The sequence below is a fragment of the Hylobates moloch genome, unplaced genomic scaffold (genome assembly GCF_009828535.3).
Source record: "Hylobates moloch isolate HMO894 unplaced genomic scaffold, HMol_V3 SCAFFOLD_5, whole genome shotgun sequence".
Classification (NCBI taxonomy): Eukaryota; Metazoa; Chordata; class Mammalia; order Primates; family Hylobatidae; genus Hylobates; species Hylobates moloch.
In genome coordinates, this window is record NW_026652280.1 from 97,798,120 (window position 1) to 97,818,169 (window position 20,050).

The window sequence follows — 20,050 nt, forward strand, 5'->3', positions numbered from 1 at the left end:
ATACCCAAAGGAGTATAAATCATGCTGCTATAAAGACACATGCACACGTATGTTTATTGCGGCACTATTCACAATAGCAAAGACTTGGAACCAACCCAAATGTCCAACAACAATAGACTGGATTAAGAAAATGTGGCACATATACACCATGGAATACTATGCAGCCATAAAAAATGATGAGTTCGTGTCCTTTGTAGGGACATGGATGAAACTGGAAAACATCATTCTCAGTAAACTATCGCAAGGACAAAAAACCAAACACCGCATGTTCTCACTCATAGGTGGGAATTGAACAATGAGAACTCATGGACACAGGAAGGGGAACATCACATTCCGGGTACTGTTGTGGGGTGGGGGGTGGGGGGGGGCGGGGACAGCATTAGGAGATATACCTAATGCTAAATGACGAGCTAATGGGTGCAGGAAATCAACATGGCACATGGATACATATGTAACAAACCTGCACATTGTGCACATGTACCCTAAAACCTAAAGTATAATAAAAAAAAAAAAAAAAAACAGCAAAAAAAAAAAAAAAAAAAATCAAATCCGTAATTTGCCCTCCTCCAGTGAAGGTTCCAAGCCTAAGTATCTTTACCAGTAAAATCTTCCAAACATTTAAGGAAGAAATAACATCAATCTTGCACAAGCTCTTCACGAGAATAGAAAAAGAAGGAGCTTGCTTATGAGACCAATATAATTTTGTTACTAAAATTTGTCAAGAAAGAAAATTGGTCCATCTTTCTCATGAACACAAATGCTAAAAAGCACAGCAAATTTATAAGTCAAATTCAAGAATACATAAAAAAGATAACACATCATGGCCAAGTTGGCATGCACAGTTGATTTTACATTTATAATCATCCATGTAATTCATCATATTAATAATAAAAGTAAATAATCATATGATCATATTAATAGAGGCAATAAAAGTTATTTACTGAAACAGGATCCGTTATTTGGGAAAAAAAGAAAATTTCTTAGCAAATTAGAAATATGAGGAAAGGTATTTAATCTGATACATAGTATTTACCAAAAAAATTACAGAAAATATTATATTTAATATTGAAATTTTAAGAGCTTTTTCTGTGAGACTAAGACAGGACACCTGATATTACCACTTCTCTTTAGTATCATGTTTGAGTTCCTAGTCAGTGCAATAAGTGAGATAAAAGGAAGTTTATGTATTAAAAAAATGAATAAAACTATCATTATATGATTGTGTTTGCATGAAATCTAAAATAACCTAAAGATAAACTATTAAAATTAATAAGTAAATTCAGCAATTTTAGTAGATATTAAAAGGTCAATAAGACCGGGCATGGTGGCCCATGCTTGTAATCCTAGCACTTTCAGAGGCCAAGGTGGGCAGATCACTTGAGGTCAGGAGTTTGAGGCCAGCCTGGCCAACATTGTGAAACCTCATCTCTACTAAAAATACAAAAATTACCTGGGCGTGGTGGCAGACACCTATAATCCCAGCTACTTGGGAGGCTAAGGCAGGAGAATCACTTGAACTTGGGAGATGGAGGTTGCAATGAGCCAAGATTGCGCCAGTGCACTCCAGCCTGGGGGACAAGAGCGAAACTCTGCCTCAAAAAAAATAAAAATAAAAATAATGGTCAGTAAAACAAAAAAGCATTATATTTCTATATACCAATATACATTTAGAAAAAAATCTAATGATATCACTTACAATATCATCAAAAACATATCAATAACCTAAGGATAAACCTACCAAAAGATATACTTTCCACAGGCAAAGCTACAGAAAATTACTGAAAGAATGTCAAGTTAACCTAAATAAATGAGGGAATATTTATGTTTATGGATTGGGAGACTAAATCTTTTCTAATTTATACAAATTAACTTATAAATCCAATGCAATTCCAGTTATTAAAAGTCTACTAGGCTTCTGGGGAGAGAGGGGACAGGAATTGACTAGGTGATTTTTAAATGTATAGAAAAATACAAAAAGCCAAAAATAGCCATAATAATTTTGAAGAAGAACAGCATTTTATGACTTAAACTATCAGTTAATAAGAGTTATTATAAAGCAACAATAATTAGAAGAGTGTGATATTGGAATGAGGATAGACAAAATAGACTAATGGACAAGAAAGGAGTTTCCAAAAATAGACCTACATGGCTTTTTGTTTTATAACAAAGGTGAAATTTCACTGTACTGTGGAAAAAAATCAACTTTCAATAAATAGGGCTGGGTAAATTATCTGTATTTACGTTAAAAGTGAATATAAACACTCAAACTGTACACAAAAATCAATTGCAATGCTATTATAAATGTAAAATAAATGGTAAAAAATAAAGTTTCTAGAAGATAACCTGGGAGAGTATCTTTACGATCTTGGAGTAGACTAACTTTCTTAGAAGGGATGCAAAAATCTCTAACCACAAAGGAGAAGATTAATAAGCTGGACTATGTCAAAGTTAGAATGGTTGTTCATCAAAAGGCACTATCAATGAGCAAAGAAGCAAGCCACAGATTGAAGGAAGACATTTGCAATACATATATCCAACAAAGGGTTTATATTCAGAGTTTAAAATAACTACAAAACAGGAAGAGAAACACTGAAAGTTAAGAGAAAAATGAGGAAATATTTGAACAGAGATTGCACATAAAAAGGATATCTACATCACCAATTAGACTTTGAAAAAATGCTCATTCTCAAATTCACCAGAGACATACAAATTAAAACCACATTGAGATAATTCTAGCAGAATGGCCAGATATTACTAGATGACAATACCAATATCAGCCAGAATTTTAGAACAATGATAACTCTCATACATTGGTTGGTGGGTGTGGTGTGAACTGGCACAACCACTTTGGAAAATAATTTGGTAATACTTCCTAAACTGAATACATGCATACCTTATAAGCCAGGAATTCCACTCCCAGGTATATACCCAATAGAATTATGTGTGCACATGCCCCAATAAATGTATACTAGAATGTTCATAGCAGCATTATTTGTTTTAGCACCAAAAGTAGGTAAAGACTCTATGTTCCCTTTGAAGTTCTCCTCTTAATCTCTATTCACCCCTGTAACCCCTGTATGGTTTTCTTGCCTCAGGGTGCAGTGGGTCAGATGTGACATAATATACCTAAGGTGATGTGCATTTGTAGATATAAAATTAAATGCCCCCTTAGGAAGACCAAGGTATGGGCCCAGAGAGAAAGGGTGGGAAAATATTTGAAAGAAAGAAACTGGCACTCCTCATGGCAGGCAATGCCTTAGGAACCTCTGTTGACCAGTATACCAGGATGGAAACTTGACTTTTAGAAAATTGCAAGAGCTATACATTCACCTGGTAATTTTTTTTAAAAAAATCAAACAGTACGGAAATACATAAAATAAATTGTCTTCTTCCCACCTATTGCTCCTCAAACATAATCAATATTTTTGTGTGTACTTTCCAGGAAAAGAAGCAAGTATACTTAAAAGAGTTGATGTACACATATATCCTATTTTTTATATTTACCCAGTGGGATAATACTACAAAACCAATCTATATCTCACTTTTATTCTCTTCACATCAAACAAGGTGGTCTTCCCTTCTTGGCATGTTCAGATTTACCTTATTCTTTAATGATTGCTTGTCATCGTACGGATGAGTCAGAATATTCTTAAACAGTCCCCATATCGTGGTTTTTTGTTTTGTTTCCACTGCTTAGGCAATAATGAATGCTACAATAAACGTTCTTATAGAACTCTCTTCAGATACTTCCTTCAGGGTAATTTCCCAATAGCAAAACTGTAGGGTCAAGGATATTTGATTTTTTAAAACCTTAACTTTTTTTTTCCTTTGATCATCGGGTAGGAAACTGTGATTAGTAGCTGAAGACGGGTACTCCCACTTCCTTTTTTCAATTCACTAATGCATTCTGCTCCTTTTGAGAGTGCAGCTTCGCAGATGTGCTCCTTGGAGCTGGTGTGCAGTGTCCTGACTGTAAGATCAAGTCCAGACCTGTTTTGGACTTGAGAGAACTTCTCTTTTGATCTCAGCCCTTGGTGGTCCAGGTCTTCATGCTGCTGTGGGTGATATTACTGGTCCTGGGTGAGTAAAAGGGCTCACCATGGGCCCATGGGTGGGGTTTGGACGGCTTCTCTCTCCACCACAGGCCTGGTCCTTTCTTGGGGCTCAGCCCCTGCTGAGAGAATCTTTCCTACATTAGGAGACTGTATTTTTGAACTTTACTCTGTAGCTCAGGACTTTCTCCTGGGGCCAAAGAAAATGGTCACAGCTAGAAGGAATTTTCAGTCTTAAAGAGTAGGAAACCACAGTAACCATGACAATTAAAATTTCATTTTTTTCTTTAAAAAGTACTTCATAAAGTCCAGAAAATGTTTCATGTTTGTTTGTTCATATTGTCTTATTCATAGAAGAGCCCACTCTCCTCTCTGCAGAGGAGATGTATTTATTCCTTGTATGACAAGGCCAGATCCTGGCCCCGAGCATGAGAGCGCAAGGTTTCTAACGGGAAAGATGGCTCTTTCTCTTGCACATAATTGCAAACCACTGCAGCAATTGGCTGATTAAGAACATGGGGTGGAGGAGGTCACAGAGGAGTAGGTGTACAAAGCAAGGATAAATCTAAAGCACATGACTTTCTCTTTGTCCCTGTGGGTGTGCATAAGTCTCTATCAACTCATATGTGCGAACTGGTTGATTTTTACTAAAGTTTAAATATTAGAATTAAATATGTTTATTTACTTGTTCAGCAAATGTGTTTAGTAATATCTATGCACAGTATTGTACCAGGTGCTGAACAATAAGAGTCCACAGGAGACACTATGTCTGTGTTCTGGAAAGTCATGACATAGAAGGGCTTCCAGCAAGGCTAATGTACTTTCCTTCAAGCAGCTATGCAACAAGATCCCAGTTAAATAATTTTCCAGGCAAAGTTACCAATGAATGCTGTAGGCAGATAATAAACTGTATTCAAAATAGCTAGTAAAGACTTCATGTAACTTAGAGGTGAGTAGGAGCTAGAGGAGCAGAAATGGAGCAGGCATGGTATAAGAAAAGAGGACCTCATAGTTGGAAGGTGCATGGACTGTAATTCCCGAAGCAGGAACACATCTCAATGTGGCCCCACACAATGTGGGTAATGGCCAGGTCCTGGGCATGAGAGGGCAAAGTTTATAACATGGGCTCTGGTGTCAAACAGGATCTAGGTTCAAAACTTCATCCTGCCACCTACTGGCTACGAGATTCCTGGTCTACAAAATGGGGTTAATCCTAGTGCTTACCTCATAGGATTATTGGCATGGTTATAGGAAATAACCTATGTAAATGCAGACCATAAAAAACCACTCACAAAAATATTAGCTTCATTTAAAACAATGCAAAGAGCAAGGAAGCCAAAATATTCAGGTGAATGGTGAATAATTTGTGTTCTCAGTAAAACACTTAAGTTTGGATAAGTCTCCAACAGCCTCATGTGGACAGGGATGATGTGTCTCTCACACACTCCTGGATTTCTATTGCCTTGCTCTGGAGTATGATTGGCATTCCAAAAATCTGTTGAATAAATAAATCAACCCATATGCAGAATATCTACTCAATTGATAAATCTGCCAGTTTTGTGTCCTCTCTCTCTTCATTACCCATTTCTCAAATCTCTATCCTTCTACCCCTATATTATTAACCTAGTTCTTTAATTAATTCTTTATACAACAAAAATATATTTAGTGAATATTAAAGGAATATCTTTTACATGCCAGTCACTGTTATAGGTCCTGGAGGATATATGGTGAACAGAAGAAAAGTCCTAGGTCTCATAGAGCTTGCATTATAGAGAAGGGAAAATAAACAAGCAGATAATGAAGATAATTTGCATAAATGCTCTGACAAAAATTACACATTACCATCTCTTGGGCTGAGCATCAGATCTAAATAATCTGAGCATCAGTTGATTGTTTAAAAATTAGGCATGATGATAGCAAGCCCTTGGATTCAATGATCTCATGAAAAGAGTATAGCCTGGAGTCTGGTGCCCAAGGGAGGCTTAATTCATGTCCATTTCCTTGCCCTGCCTTCTAATCAGTCTTCCTGCTTCATATTGTCCCATTACATTCTGTCCACTGACAGAGGGCTCCATCAAAGTTTGAAATTCTAACCTTGTCAATCTCCTCCTTGAAACCATTCCATGACTCCTTATGACTTTTATAATAAAATTAGAACCACTTACTCAGGCCCTACATGCTTCTCTGGCCTTATTGCCCCCAACACTCCCAACTCCTGAGCACCAATGTCATTTCTCCACTTCTGTGCCCTTTCTACCTTGATTACCCTCCCCATCGCCTCTCATCACACACAAATGCTAACATCCACCTGCAGATTCATGTTCTCACTCACAGTTTTGTGAAGTATCATCTCCTTCAGGTACCTTCAAGGATCCACCCATCCTGTTCAACACATGTACACACAAACACACACTCTATGCACACACACATATATCCTACACACTGGACTAGGTGGCCCTTCTGCCCCCAACATACCCCATGTGTATCTCTGTTATTGCACTTACACCCTGTGTTATATTATTTTAAATCGTGTTTCTGTTTTTCCACTAGTCAACTTTTTGAGGGCAGATACAATTTTTAAAATTCATTGTAAAAGTCTAAATACCATGCCATATATATGTGTATATAACATATGTACATATATATGTATATCTATGTGTATATATATATACTTGATGAATAACTATTAGAGTTTTTAAATGAATAATTTAAAGGGACAAGCAATATATGCATGGGTAAAAAAAGGATTATTTTCTTAAAACAAAATAATCATGGTTCTGTGCTCATCTCTGGCTCTTATTTTTTGCAGCTCCTGTCAGTGGACAGTTTGGTGAGTTCTCCTGTCTTTGGCTCTTCAGCGTCTCTGGTTAAGAGTGTCTCTTCCTAATAAATAGAAAACATTTGTGATGGCTGCCTGAGCTCTCTAATATCTCCTATTTTCTTGCTGAGGTCAGCAGGGATTTGAAAGTGATGACTGGTTTTTTGGCATCGCCCAAGGGCCAGGATGGCTCCATGGTCACCCTCTGATCCTCCCTGGGGGAAGGGGAGCTGCCCAAGCAGCTCCTGGCCTTTGCTAAGCCCTGCATTTACTGTTATTGCCAACAGACCCCATATAGCCAGGCAGGACATCTTCAACTCCATGGCAAGCATACTGGACTCAGGATAGGATCCTCTCCATCAGCGAGCCAGAAAAATCCCCTGAAAACATCCCACTGTGCTGATGCCAGCAGGAATGCTGCATTCTCTACACTTTGGAGTCAAATCCTCCAGGACATCCAACAACTGGGTCCTTACAAAAAAGAAAGGCACAGAAAGGGGAGATGGGGAGAAGACAAGTTATCTGCATTCCACATTTAATTAGTTCTGGCTCTTAAAGCCATTCCTTTGGCTCAGAGTGGATAATTGAGAACCCATGAATAGCAAGAACCCTCTACAACCCCTCTCCTTGTCCTAATCAGTGGCCCCAGCTGTAACCTTGTCCTGGTCACCTCTGGATGCCAGTAAGTGACTTGTCCCTTCCTTGCTCTGACACAATTAGCTATGATGGGATTCTTCTGGGCATTTGAATCATCATCTACAAAATGAAGATGTTAGGTAAGTTGAGCTCTCAAGGTTTTCTCAGTGACAAATCTTAAGATAATATGATTTATTCTCTTAGGGAAAGTGCAAACTTGTGATTTTAACATAACCTTTGGAGTTTCTTATGAGTGTATGAACATGATGAAATGACAGGGCAGCGTTGATTTTCTCTGGGACCCACTTCCATGTAAGGCTACCTAACTGTGATATTTGATGGCGAATCCTGCTGGTGTCACTCTCCTGAAATCATTTTGCTCATTGCCATCCCCTGGGCAATTTCTCCCTTGGGTGAGGTGAGGGCCACTGGCTGACAGGGAGCTTTGAGCTATCAGTGACCCTCCCAGAGGACCTCTTTCAGATCCTCGAAACCCAGGTCCTCCAGGCTATGCAGCAGGAGGCCCTGAGGCTGGGCCTGCAGGAGCCTGCACCTCAGACTCCTTTTCTCTTTCCTCTTCAGCAACGACACACAGGTCCGTTATTTTCCTCCAGCCTCCATGGACCACAGTCTTTCAAGGAGAGAGAGTGACTCTGACTTGCAAGGGATTTCGCTTCTACTCACCACAGAAAACAAAATGGTACCATCGGTACCTTGGGAAAGAAATACCAAGAGAAACCCCAGACAATACCCTTGAGGTTCAGGAATCTGGAGAGTACAGATGCCAGGCCCAGGGCTCCGGTCTCAGTAGCCCTGTGCACTTGGACTTTTCTTCAGGTGAGAGAGCGTGAAAGACGCACCAACTTTAGAAATCAATTCAGCCCATGTTTCTCTCTAGCTGTTATTACAGTTTACCTCAGACCCTTCATGAGTGGACAATTTTATTTCACACTGTGGTAAGACAGGGAGAGAATAAAACGCTCAGAATGCAACCAGACAGGGAATGGGATTAGCTGCTTAATTTTAAACACTAAAATGATTAGAATTTTTACTTGAGTGGATTAATGTCTCTAAACTTGTGGTTCTTAAAGTTTGATTTGAGTCAGAAAGCCTGGGCAGCTTATCAATCATACAGATACTCAGGACCTACCTATGCTTATTCAATCGAAATCCATAGAAGTGGGGTCCAGCAATTTGTATTTTTTACAGGCTTCTCCAGTACCAGAAAGTCTGAGGACTAATTTATTTGAATGGTTCCTGAATCTATGTATAGTTTTTTGGTTTTGTTTTGTTTTGTTTTTTGAGATGGAGTTGCGCTCTGTCACCCAGGCTGGAGTGCAGTGGTGTTATCTCGGCTCACTGCAACTTCCGTCTCCCGGGTTCAAGCAATTCTCCCACCTCGGTATCCCTAGTAAGTAGGACTACAAGAACCCGCCATCACATCTGGCTAATTTTTGTATTCTTAGTAGAGAAGGGATTTCCTCATGCTGCCCAGGGTAATGTTGAACTCCTGGGCTCAAGTGATCTGCTCACCTAAGCTTCTCAAAGTGCTGGGATTACAGGTATGAGCCACTGCGCCTGGCGTCTATGTATAGTTTTAAGTCATATTATTTACTTGGAATAATAAGTGGCAGGAGAATTGTTCATACTTATGGGTAGATAATGCATAGGCAGATAAATACACAGAGAAAGAAAGATAATGGAAGAGACATTTCCTTTTTTGTCCTAAAGCCGCCTGTTTTGAAGTTGAAGTTATATCATCTTTTAATGTAGTGGAAGCAGTGTACTAGCAAGGAATAAATAAAAATGCTTATACTCTTTGACTTAACAATCCCTCTCTTAAGAATTTGCCTACTGAAACAATCATAGATATCCATCCCTGAAAATGGCAGGCCTTAACATGATTTAAAAAAAGAATACTCGGCTGGGCAAGGTGGTTCATGCCTGTAATCCCAGCACTTTGGGAGGCCGAGGCGGGTGGATCACGAGGTCAGGAGATCAAGACCATCTTGGCTAACATGGTGAAACCCCGTCTCTACTAAAAATACAAAAAATTAGCCGGGCTTGGTGGCGGGCGCCTGTTGTCCTAGCTACTCGGGAGACTGAGGCAGGAGAATGGCATGAACCCGGGAGGTGGAGCTTGCAGTGAGCCGAGATAGCACCACTGCAGTCTGGCCTGGGCGAAAGTGCGAGACTCCGTCTCAAAAAAAAAAAAAAAAAAAACTCATTAAAGAAATTACATTACTGTCAGTGAAGGAAAACTTTGTGAACATTAAAATCAGGTTCAATAATGATACTAATGACATAGGAAAGTGTTCATAGCATAATAAGTGAAAGGAAAGTTATCAAATCTACAAATATTATTATTATTCCATAAAAGAAATACACATGAGCTCTCAAGTACTTGAAAGTGGAAGAGAAAATCGGAAAAACATATGCCAAAATATGGGTGGTGAGATGGTAGGTGATTTTACCTACATTTCTGCTTTTCAACTTTTCTCAAGTGTATGTGTTCATTTTTAAATCAGAAAAAAAAAATGATAATTATTTTAAGAGTTCTTTTTCCCAACCCATTTTTTTTACATAAAATCTACTTGGAAAAACAATGAAAAGAAAGGGGAAACAATAGGATAAACCAAATAACTCTGTTATGTTTCTCATAGCTTCCCTGATCCTGCAAGCTCCACTTTCCGTGTTTGAAGGAGACCCTGTGGTTCTGAGGTGCCGGGCAAAGGCGGAAGTAACACTTAATAATACTATTTACAAGAATGATGATGTCGTGGCATTCCTTAATAAAAGAACTGACTTCCATATTCCTAATGCAAGTCTCAAGGACAATGGTGCATATCGCTGTACTGGATACAAGGAAAGTTGTTGCCCTGTTTCTTCCAACACAGTCAAAATCCAAGTCCAAGGTAAAGTGTTCATTATTTTGTGAAGTGAGTTGGTCAAAAGGAGTCTCCTTGGGGTCGTAGAGATAGAACAGGAGGAAAAGGGTGGACTGGAATACCACTAAACCACAGGGCACATTCCTGCAAGGACCAGAGGAAGTATAGTAGTGCTTTGGGCTGAAGGAAGCTAAGGATCAATGGCATTCCTTTCTTTGCCTGCTTTTGGATGTGCTGCTGCTTGAAGTGTGTTTTTCTCCAAAGCAGTTCCAGCCTCATTGCTCTCGGACTGTTGTGATTCTTCTTTCTAGAGCCATTTACACGTCCAGTGCTGAGAGCCAGCTCCTTCCAGCCCATCAGCGGGAGCCCAGTGACCCTGACCTGTGAGACCCAGCTCTCTCTAGAGAGGTCAGATGTCACGCTCCAGTTCTGCTTCTTCAGAGATGACCAGACCCTGGGATCAGGCTGCAGTCTGTCCTCGAAGTTCCAGATTACTGCCATGTGGAGTAAAGATTCAGGGTTCTACTGGTGTCAGGCAGCAACAACGCCTTACGGCATCATATCTAACAGCCCGAGATCTTGGATACAGGTGCAGAGTAAGTGTTGGTGGAATCTGAGATTTGCTGCAGAGAGGGCTGGAAAAGTGGGACAGAACTGCATATCAGCTTGGGTCACCAGTCTCTGTAGAAAAAACTCGTACCTATGAGAATGGGAGTTGTGCAAGCAAAGAGACCTCTACTCTTGTGAACATCTTAGAAGATCTTAGACCCAGGAAAATCCAAGAAAAGAAAGGTCTATTTTTCTTTTCTTTCAAAGCCATTAAATACAATTCTTTCTTTTCTCTCACAGGGTTCTTTTCCCTGACATCATTTTTTTTTCTTCTAGTCCCATAGGGATAAGCCATGGGCTGTGGCATAGCTCTCTGACTCTGGGGTACAGAGGTATCTGTTGTCCCAATTAACATTACTTATTGACATTTCCCGTAGGATACAAAAACAGGTTGCAACATCATAGTTACTCCAAATGTGTAAGTCTGGAGGTTTACCATTCCCTAGTTATGAGTATAAATATGCATGCCAGATTACATCACCTCCCTTACTAGTATACAGCACCATCCTTCCTTCAAAGCTATTGTGGTAGTTACAGTGATGAGGGAAAAACAGCTTCTGTAGATCCCTGTGTCACCCCTCCACTCATGGCAAACTCCAGGCTCACTTCTAAGGAGACAATGTGGTCATCACCAGACTAGGAGTCAGGACACCAACTCTGGCCCTGGCTGGCCCTGAAAACAGCCTACACAGGCAGGTCTCCTAGTCTCTCCCTGACTCAGTTTTCTCACCTGAGAAAGAAGGTCAGTCTGAGCCAAGGGAGAGATTAGGAGCAGAAGAAAAAGCTCTAGAAGACTATGCTAATCTTTAAGGAAAAACTATCAACGGCAAATAAATCCCTGAGGCCAATGCAAGTGAAGGAGAAATGAACAGGAATAGGAAAGAAGACTCAGAATAACTGGGCACTTCAGGTGCAACGTTCCATAGTCATAGGGCAGAGGGAAGGAGCAAGAAGCAGGTGCAGGTAAGGGTGTGTGGTTCTGATGGCAGCAAGGTAAGGGTGGAGACTGGAGACTGGGCATTTGCATTGGCCATGCCTTGTAATCTACAGTAAGAGGCAAAAGCAATTCTTGACTAATTTTTTCTCTTGCTCAGTCCCCGCATCTCATCCTGTCCTCACTCTCAGCCCTGAAAAGGCTCTGAATTTTGAGGGAACCAAGGTGACACTTCACTGTGAAACCCAGGAAGATTCTCTGCGCACTTTGTACAGGTTTTATCATGAGAGTGTCCCCCTGAGGCACAAGTCAGTCCGCTGTGAAAGGGGAGCATCCATCAGCTTCTCACTGACTGCAGAGCATTCAGGGAACTACTACTGCACAGCTGACAATGGCCTTGGCGCCACGCCCAGTAAGGCTGTGAGCCTCTCAGTCACTGGTAAGCCCTGCCTTTCTGCCAATCACCCACCTCTGGCCTGAGTCCTGTCTCACCCCACCCTTCAGAAGTCAGCATATTCCTTCCAGTATCCTCTGTTTCTTTCTTGGGAAAACTTAATGTCTTCTTCCACTCTCCAGCTCACTGAACCAGCTGTCTGCCTCTTGAGTCTCGTTGCATTGCAGTCTAGGTGCCTTCACACCCCTGCCTGATGGTGCAGCGGCTTTCTATCCCCTCGTCCCCAATTTCTGAGAAGCCAAGTACTTTTCTTGTGCTTTCCACTTGTCGTGTGGCTCCCCAGATGCCTGATTTTCGTTCACTATATTATTCTCAGTAGACACAGACTCAATTTCCAGTAGCACAGGGGTATCTCTTGTTCTGTTAATATCAGACATTAATCTATAAACCAGAGGCAAAGACATGTAAGACACAAAGACAAGTCGCTGGATCATAGTTAACCCAGCATGTCCTTCTTGTTCAAGCCTTTTTTAGAGTTGATAGGCAGTAGGTAAGAAAGGCACAGGCAATGGTGGGCTGCGGGCAGGCCAGGAGATAGCTTCACCTCATCTTGCTTGGCTTAATGCCCTCAGAGCTATTCAGGTGGCTGCCAAATAGTTATGACATCAAAAAGGTTTCCACTGAGCTTTGGATCTCAATTTTGAACCATCCATGCATGGCTGAATGCCAGGTCCAATGTTGAAGGAGACAGTGTGATTTGGGTCTATACTGGTGACAGAGAGTCCAGTCTTGGTTGGGCCTGGAAGCAGCATCAGTTTCCTCTCTTGTAAAACAATAATACCAGCTTGGAAGACAAGCAAGAATCCAGTCCCTCCCACATGGATGTGTGAGATTATAAAGGAGAGGACCAGGGTACCCAGAAGGAGACATCAAATGATGTAGAAAGAAAACAGTGTCCCTGACATTCAGAGGCCCAAGGAAAGTGGAAACAGTGACATCATGATCAAACATGCTCAGAGATGTATAAAATTCTATTCAATGATTCATTCCTTCACCTAATAAACACTGATTGCATATATTCCATGGAACAGACTGTAGCAACATCTAAGGATGCATCTAAGGCTACACTAACCTGGCCCTGCCCACACAGTTTGCAGGGGCTAATAGCAAAAACAGACAAGTAATAGAGAAAAGATCTACCTGAGGATAGAAGTACCTGGTGGCTGCAGGAGCAGATGGAAAGGCATGCCAATCTGAGCTGGGAAGTGAGAAAAAATTTCTTGGAAGAACTCATGTGTGAGTTGAGACCTGAGGATGAGTGGGAACATTTCAGGAGAAGAGGATTGTGGTGAGGGAGGGAAGACATGTTCCAGGAACTGGAGAGGCAGTCGGTTCTTGACGACTGCAGCACAGACTGAACAGTGGAGAAAGGTAGGATGAGGTTGGAGAGGAAGGTATGGTGGGACCATATTTAGAAGCAGAGTAAGGGCTTGGGCCATATTCTGCCGGGCAATCTGGGCTCCACGAATGCTTTAAATCTTGGGGAAAACCACTCCAGCAGCACAGTGAGAAACGAGTCACAGAGCAGCCAGTTTGGGGGGCAGCCAGGAGTGAAGGAGAGGGCTCATCAAGAGAGTGTCCAACTGGACCGAACCCCCAGGCCAGTCCCAGTAGAGGAGATGGGACTTGAGAAGGAAGGACTCTGGTCGAGGCAAGAGGCACTGTGAGAGTGTGCCCCACTGTCACCAAGGGCAGAATGTGTTCTAAGCAGAAGAGAAGGAGCTGGTTTGGATAAGGCAAAGCTAAGAGATGATGAAAGATAAAAACTGAGTCACATCCAGTGAATTTGGCCACAAAGTACTCTTTGGCAGAAGACAGACTAGAATCAGAATACCTGGGTTTGACTGCTGCCTCTGCACTTACTAGCTGTGTGACTCAACCACTTGGGTCCTCAGTATCTTCATCTGTGAAATAGGGGCAACAATTGTACCCACCTCAATGAATTGCTTTGATGATTAAATTAGTGTCTCTCTATATATCAATATTTACAAATTACATCCAACAAATACACACACAACAGAACTTAGTTAAAGACACTATAGTGTCATTATAACAAACATCTATTTTATTATTTTTATCTTTATCATCATAATTATATTCCAAAACATGAAAATCCACTTTAGTAGATTGTTGGGGATAAAAACTGAGTTGTAATGGACAAAACATGCATATGAAATATGAGATAAAGAAGTAGAGATGTTAAAGGTAGGTCACTTCTTCCAGAAGACTGACTACAGAAAGGTGGAGAAACCGACTGTGAGGAACTTCAAATGCAAATAGGGTTGTTTTTCTATTGTCTGATGGTTTTTTTTTTTTTTTTTAACATGGAGAGGGTTAAACACATGCAAATGGTGTTTGCAAGAAGCCAGTAGAGGTAAAAACGTTTTATCTAGGATAGAGGCAGGTGTGCACAAGGATGAAAAGACAGAAGAAAATCCCCCCAGGCAGGCCAAGGAGGGCTCTTCCATAGTTTCCGGGCGCAGTACGCAGTGAGGAGATGGTGTAGGTAAGGGTGTGGCTCCTCTGGTGGAAAGACAAGGGAATTCTTCTTTGAGAGCAACAGCTCTGTACAAGAGAGGCAGGTCCTACAATAAGGGGAGCTGGGAAAGAAGAAAAGACAAGAGGTCTGATGGAAAAGGAAGAGATAGGGAATGACTAGCATGGAGGACAGGAGAGATGGTGAGAGTAGCCTGGGAAGTGACTGGGTCACCCTGCAGGTGGGTGGAGCCTGTGGACTGGAGACTGAACATCAGCATAGGTGAAACATTGAATCTGTGAACCAAAAACTATCTGAGACAGGTCTCAATCAATTTGGATAGTATATTTTGCCATGGCTAAGGACATGTGCCCCAGATTCAGCTCCCTGCCTTCTCCAAAGATGATTTTGAGGGTTTCAATGTTTAAAGGTGAAAGGGAAGATACTGGAGAAAAAGGAAGAAATTTTTTAAAAAGTATGTGTAAATAACAGACAAACAGTTGCATTCTTTTGAGTCTTTGATCAATCTTTAGCAGAATACACAATTTACATCTGAGAGAGGGGCAGAGGAATAGTCACTTCTGTCTTCCTTTAGCCCAGTGAGTCTGCATTTTTAAGTCAGGGAAACAATCAGATATGCATTTGTCTCCTGTAAGCAGGAATGACTTAAAGTTCTGTCTTTTGTCCTGCACTTGTGAAAATCAGCTATCAATTTACATTGTTAGGGTAAAACAGAACCATTTAAAACAGAACCATTTTAGGGTAAAGATCTTGGGGCCCACAAAGAAATATTTCAGTGGACAAATTTTGAGGGAGGTATGTAGCTTTTAAAAAAGTCTTTGAAGTTATCTTATTAAGAAATAAAATAAAAGGCAGGTTTGCCTGAAATAGTGCCCAGCTTGACTTTTCCCTTTGGCTTAGCGATTTGGGGTTCCCAAGATTTATTTTCCTTTTACGAAATCTACAGCAAGAGGCAGAAGCAAATCTTGACTAATTTTTTCTCTCTCTCAGTCCCTGTGTCTCATCCTGTCCTCAACCTCAGCTCTGCTGAGGACCTGACTTTTGAGGGATCCAAGGTGACACTTCACTGTGAAGCTCAGAGAGGTTCACTCCCCATCCTGTACCAGTTTCATCATGAGGATGCTGCCCTGGGGAATAGGTCGGCGAACTCTGCAGGAGGAGTGGCCATCAGCTTCTCTCTGACCGCAGAGCATTCAGGGAACTACTACTGCACAGCTGACAATGGCTTTGGCCCCCAGCGCAGTGAGGCAGTGAGCCTCTCCGTCACTGGTAAGCCCTGAGTTCCTGCCAATCACCCACTCCTGGCCAAGAGTCCTCTCTCACCCAGCCCTTCAGAAGTCAGCATGTACCTTCCAGTATCCTCTGTTTCTTTCTTGGAACAACCTAATATCCTCCTCCACTCTCTAGCTCACTGAACCAGCTGTCTGCTCCTTGAGCCTCATCCCGTTGCAGTCTGGGTGCCTTCCCATCCCACCTAATGATGCAGCAGCTTTCTTTTCCCTGCTCCTCAAATTCTGAGCAGCCAATTGCTTTTCTCGTGCTCTCCACTTGTCCTGTAGATCTGCCAGATGCCTGATTTTCATTTACTAAATTATTATTAGTAGATATAGACTCAGACTCAGTTCTCAGGAGCACAGAAATGTCCCCTGTCCAGTTAACATCAGACATCAATGAATAACCGGATGCAAAGTCATGTAAGACACAAAGACAAGTCACTGGATCACAGTTAATCCAACATGTCTCCCTTGCTCAAGCCTTTTTTAGGGTTGATTGGGCAGTAGGTAAGAAAGGCACAGACAGCAGCAGGCTGGGGGCAGGCCAGGAGACAGCTTAACCTCTGCTTGCTTGGCTTAACGCCCTCGTGGCTACTCAGGTAGCTGTCAAATAGTTATGACATCAAAAAGGTTTCCTTTGAGCTCTGGATCTCAGTTTTGAACCATCCATATGTGGCTAAATGGCCAGGTTCAGTGTTGAAGGAGACAGTGTGATTTGGGTCTATACTGGAGACAGAGAGTCCAGTCTTGGTTGGTCCTGGAAGCGGCCTCAGTTTCCTCTCCTGTAAAACAATAATACCAGCTTGGAAGACAAGCAAGAATCCAGTCCATCCCACATGGATGTGTGTGATTATAAAGAAGAGGACCAGGGAACCCAGGGGGAGACATCAAATGATATAGAAAAAGAACAATACCCCTAACATTCAGAGGCCCAAGGAAAGTGGAGACAGGGACATCATGATCAAACACACTCAGAGATGTTTAAAGTCCTATTCAGTGACCCACTTCTTCACCTAATAAATGCTGATTGCATATATTCCATGGACCAGACTATACTGATATCTAAGGATGCATCTAAGACTACACTAACCTGGCCCTGCCCACACAGTTCATAGGGGCTAATAGCAAATGCAGACAAGTTATAGAGAAAACATCAACCTAAGTTTAGAAGTACCTGGTGGCTGCAGGAGCAGATGAAAGGCAAGCCAATCTGAGTTGGGAAGTGAGAAAACAATTCTTGGAATTTGAGATGATGTTGGGGGAAACTCACCCCCGATATTTCATGTAGGTTCTTTTCTATTTTCCCTAAGTGTCAGCTGGTCTGAGAAATAAAGGGACAGAGTACAAAAGAGAGAAATTTTAAAGCTGAGTGTCTGGGGGAGACATCACATGTCAGCAGATTCCGTGATGCCCCCTGAGCCGTAAAACCAGCAAGTTTTTATTAGTGATTTTCAAAAGGGGAGGGAGTGTACAAATAGGGTGTGGCTCACAGAGATCACATGCTTCACAAGGTAATAAAATATCACAAGGCAAATAGAGGCAGGGTGAGATCACAGGACCACAGGACCAGGGTGAAATTAAAATTGCTAATGAAGCTTCGGGCACGCATTGTCATTGATAACATCTTATCAGGAGACAGGGTTTGAGAGCAGACAACCGGTCTGACCAAAATTTATTAGGTGGGAATTTCCTCGTGCCAATAAGCCTGGGAGCACTACAGGAGACCGGAGCTTATTTCATCCCTTAGCGACGATCATAAGACAGCCATCCTCAAAGCGGCCATTTCAGAGGCCTCCCCTTAGGGATGAATTCTCTTTCTCAGGGATGTTCCTTGCTGAGAAAAATAATTCAGCGATATTTCTCCTATTTGCTTTTGAGAGAAGAAAAATATGGCTCTGTTCCGCCCGGCTCACAGGCAGCCAGAGTTTAAGGTTATCTCCCTTGTTCCCTGAACATTGCTATTATCCTGTTCTTTTTTCAAGGTGCCCAGATTTCATATTGTTTAAACAATTTGTGCAGTTAACGCAATTTTGACAGGGTCTTGAGGTGACATTCATCCTCATCTTACAAAGATGATGGGATTAAGAGATTAAAGTAAAGACTAAAGACAGGCATAGGAAATCACAAGGGTATTGATTGGGGAAGTGGTAAGTGTCCATTAAATCTTCACAATTTATGTTCAGAGATTTCAGTAAAGACAGGCTTAAGAAATTATAAAAGTATTAATTTGGGGAACTCATAAATGTCCATGAAATCTTCACAATTTATGTTCTTCTGCCATGGCTTCAGCTGGTCCGTCCGTTCAGGGTCCCTGACTTCCCACAACAAGATGAGACCTGATGGAGAAGAGGATTGTGGTGAGGGAGGGAAGACACTTTCAAGGAACTGGAGAGTGGTCAGTTCTTGATGACTGAAGCATAGACAGAACAGTGGAGAACCGCAGGATAAGGTTGGGGAAGACAACATCGTTAGAACCTACTTAGAAGCAGAGTAAGGGATTGAGCCATATTCTGCAGGGCAATCTGGGCTCCATGAAGGTTTTAAATGTTGGGGAAAACCACTCCAGCAGTACAGTGAGGATCAGGTCATAGACCAACCCGTTTGAGGAGCAGCCAGGAGTGAAGGAGGGGGCACAACAAGGGAGTGTCCAGTTGGACAGAACCCCCAGTCTAGTCCCAGTAGAGGAAACGGGACATGAGAAGGAAGGACTCTGGCCAAGGGAAAAGGCACTCACTATGAGAGTGTGCCCCACTGTCACCAAGGGTAGAACATGTTCTAAGCAGATGATAGTGAGCCAGTTTGGATAAGGCAAAGCTAAGAGATGATGAAAGATAAAAACTGAGTCACCACCAGGAGAGGTGGCTTATGCCTGTAATTCCAGCACTTTGGGAGGCTGAGGCAGGTGGATCACCTGAGGTCAGGAGTTTGAGACCAGCCTGGCCAACATAGTGAAATCCTGTGTCTGCTAAAAATACAAAAATTAGCCAGATGTGGTGGCAGTCACCTGTAATGCCAGCTACTCGGGAGGCTGAGGCAGGAGAATTGCTTGAATTCAGGAGGCAAAGTTTGCAGTGAGCTGAGATCATGCAACTGAACTTCAGCCTGGGAGACACAGTAAGACTCCATCTCAAAAAAAAAAAAAAAAAAAAACTGAGTCACATCCAGTGAATTTAGCCACAAGGTACCCTTTGGCAGAAGAACACAGACTAGAACCAGAATACCTGGGTTTGACTGCTGCCTCTTCAATTACTAGCTGTGTGACTCAACCACTCGGGGCCTCAGTATTTTCATCTGTGACATAGGGACAACAATAGTACCCACCTCATTGAATTGTTTTGATGATTAACTTAGTGTCTTTATACATATAGATATTCACAAATTACATCTGACAAATATACACACACCAGAACTTAAAGGCACTATAATGTCATTATAACAAATATCTTTTTTATATTTATCATTATCATCATTACTACATTCATAAACACGAAAAATCAGCTTTAGTAGATTATTGCGGGTAAAAACCGAGTTGTAATGGACAGAATATGCATATGAGATATGAGATAAAGAAGTAGAGATGATAAATGTAGGCCACTTCTTCCAGAAGGCTGTCCACAGAAAAGTGGAGAAACCAACTGTGAGGAACTTCAAATACAAATAAGGTTGTTTTTCTATTGTTTGATAGTTTTTCTTATATGGAGATAGTTAAACACACCAAAATGTAGTTTGAAAGAAGCCAAAAGAGGTAAGGACTTTATATTTAGGACAGAGGCAGATGTGCACAAGGTCAAGAGACACAGGAAAATCCCCCTTGGGCAGGCCAGGCGTGGCTCTTCCATGGTTGCAGGGAAGCCTGCATGGTTGCAGGAAGAAGTGAGGAGCAGTGCA

General features: G+C 41.7%; 1 protein-coding gene across 1 annotated transcript in view; it reads left to right on the forward strand.

Annotated features, from left to right (window-relative positions):
- The first annotated feature begins 3,933 nt into the window (after positions 1–3,933).
- The window catches only part of FCRL5 (Fc receptor like 5), a 38,004-nt gene continuing 21,887 nt past the window's right edge, over positions 3,934–20,050 (forward strand). Inside the window, exons 1-7 of the mRNA XM_032154090.2 lie at positions 3,934–4,080; positions 6,862–6,882; positions 8,089–8,343; positions 10,170–10,421; positions 10,706–10,990; positions 12,098–12,376; positions 15,879–16,157. Of these exons, the coding sequence (XP_032009981.1) occupies positions 4,050–4,080; positions 6,862–6,882; positions 8,089–8,343; positions 10,170–10,421; positions 10,706–10,990; positions 12,098–12,376; positions 15,879–16,157 (1,402 nt within the window). The 5' untranslated portion in view covers positions 3,934–4,049. The remainder of the gene's footprint in view (positions 4,081–6,861; positions 6,883–8,088; positions 8,344–10,169; positions 10,422–10,705; positions 10,991–12,097; positions 12,377–15,878; positions 16,158–20,050) is intronic.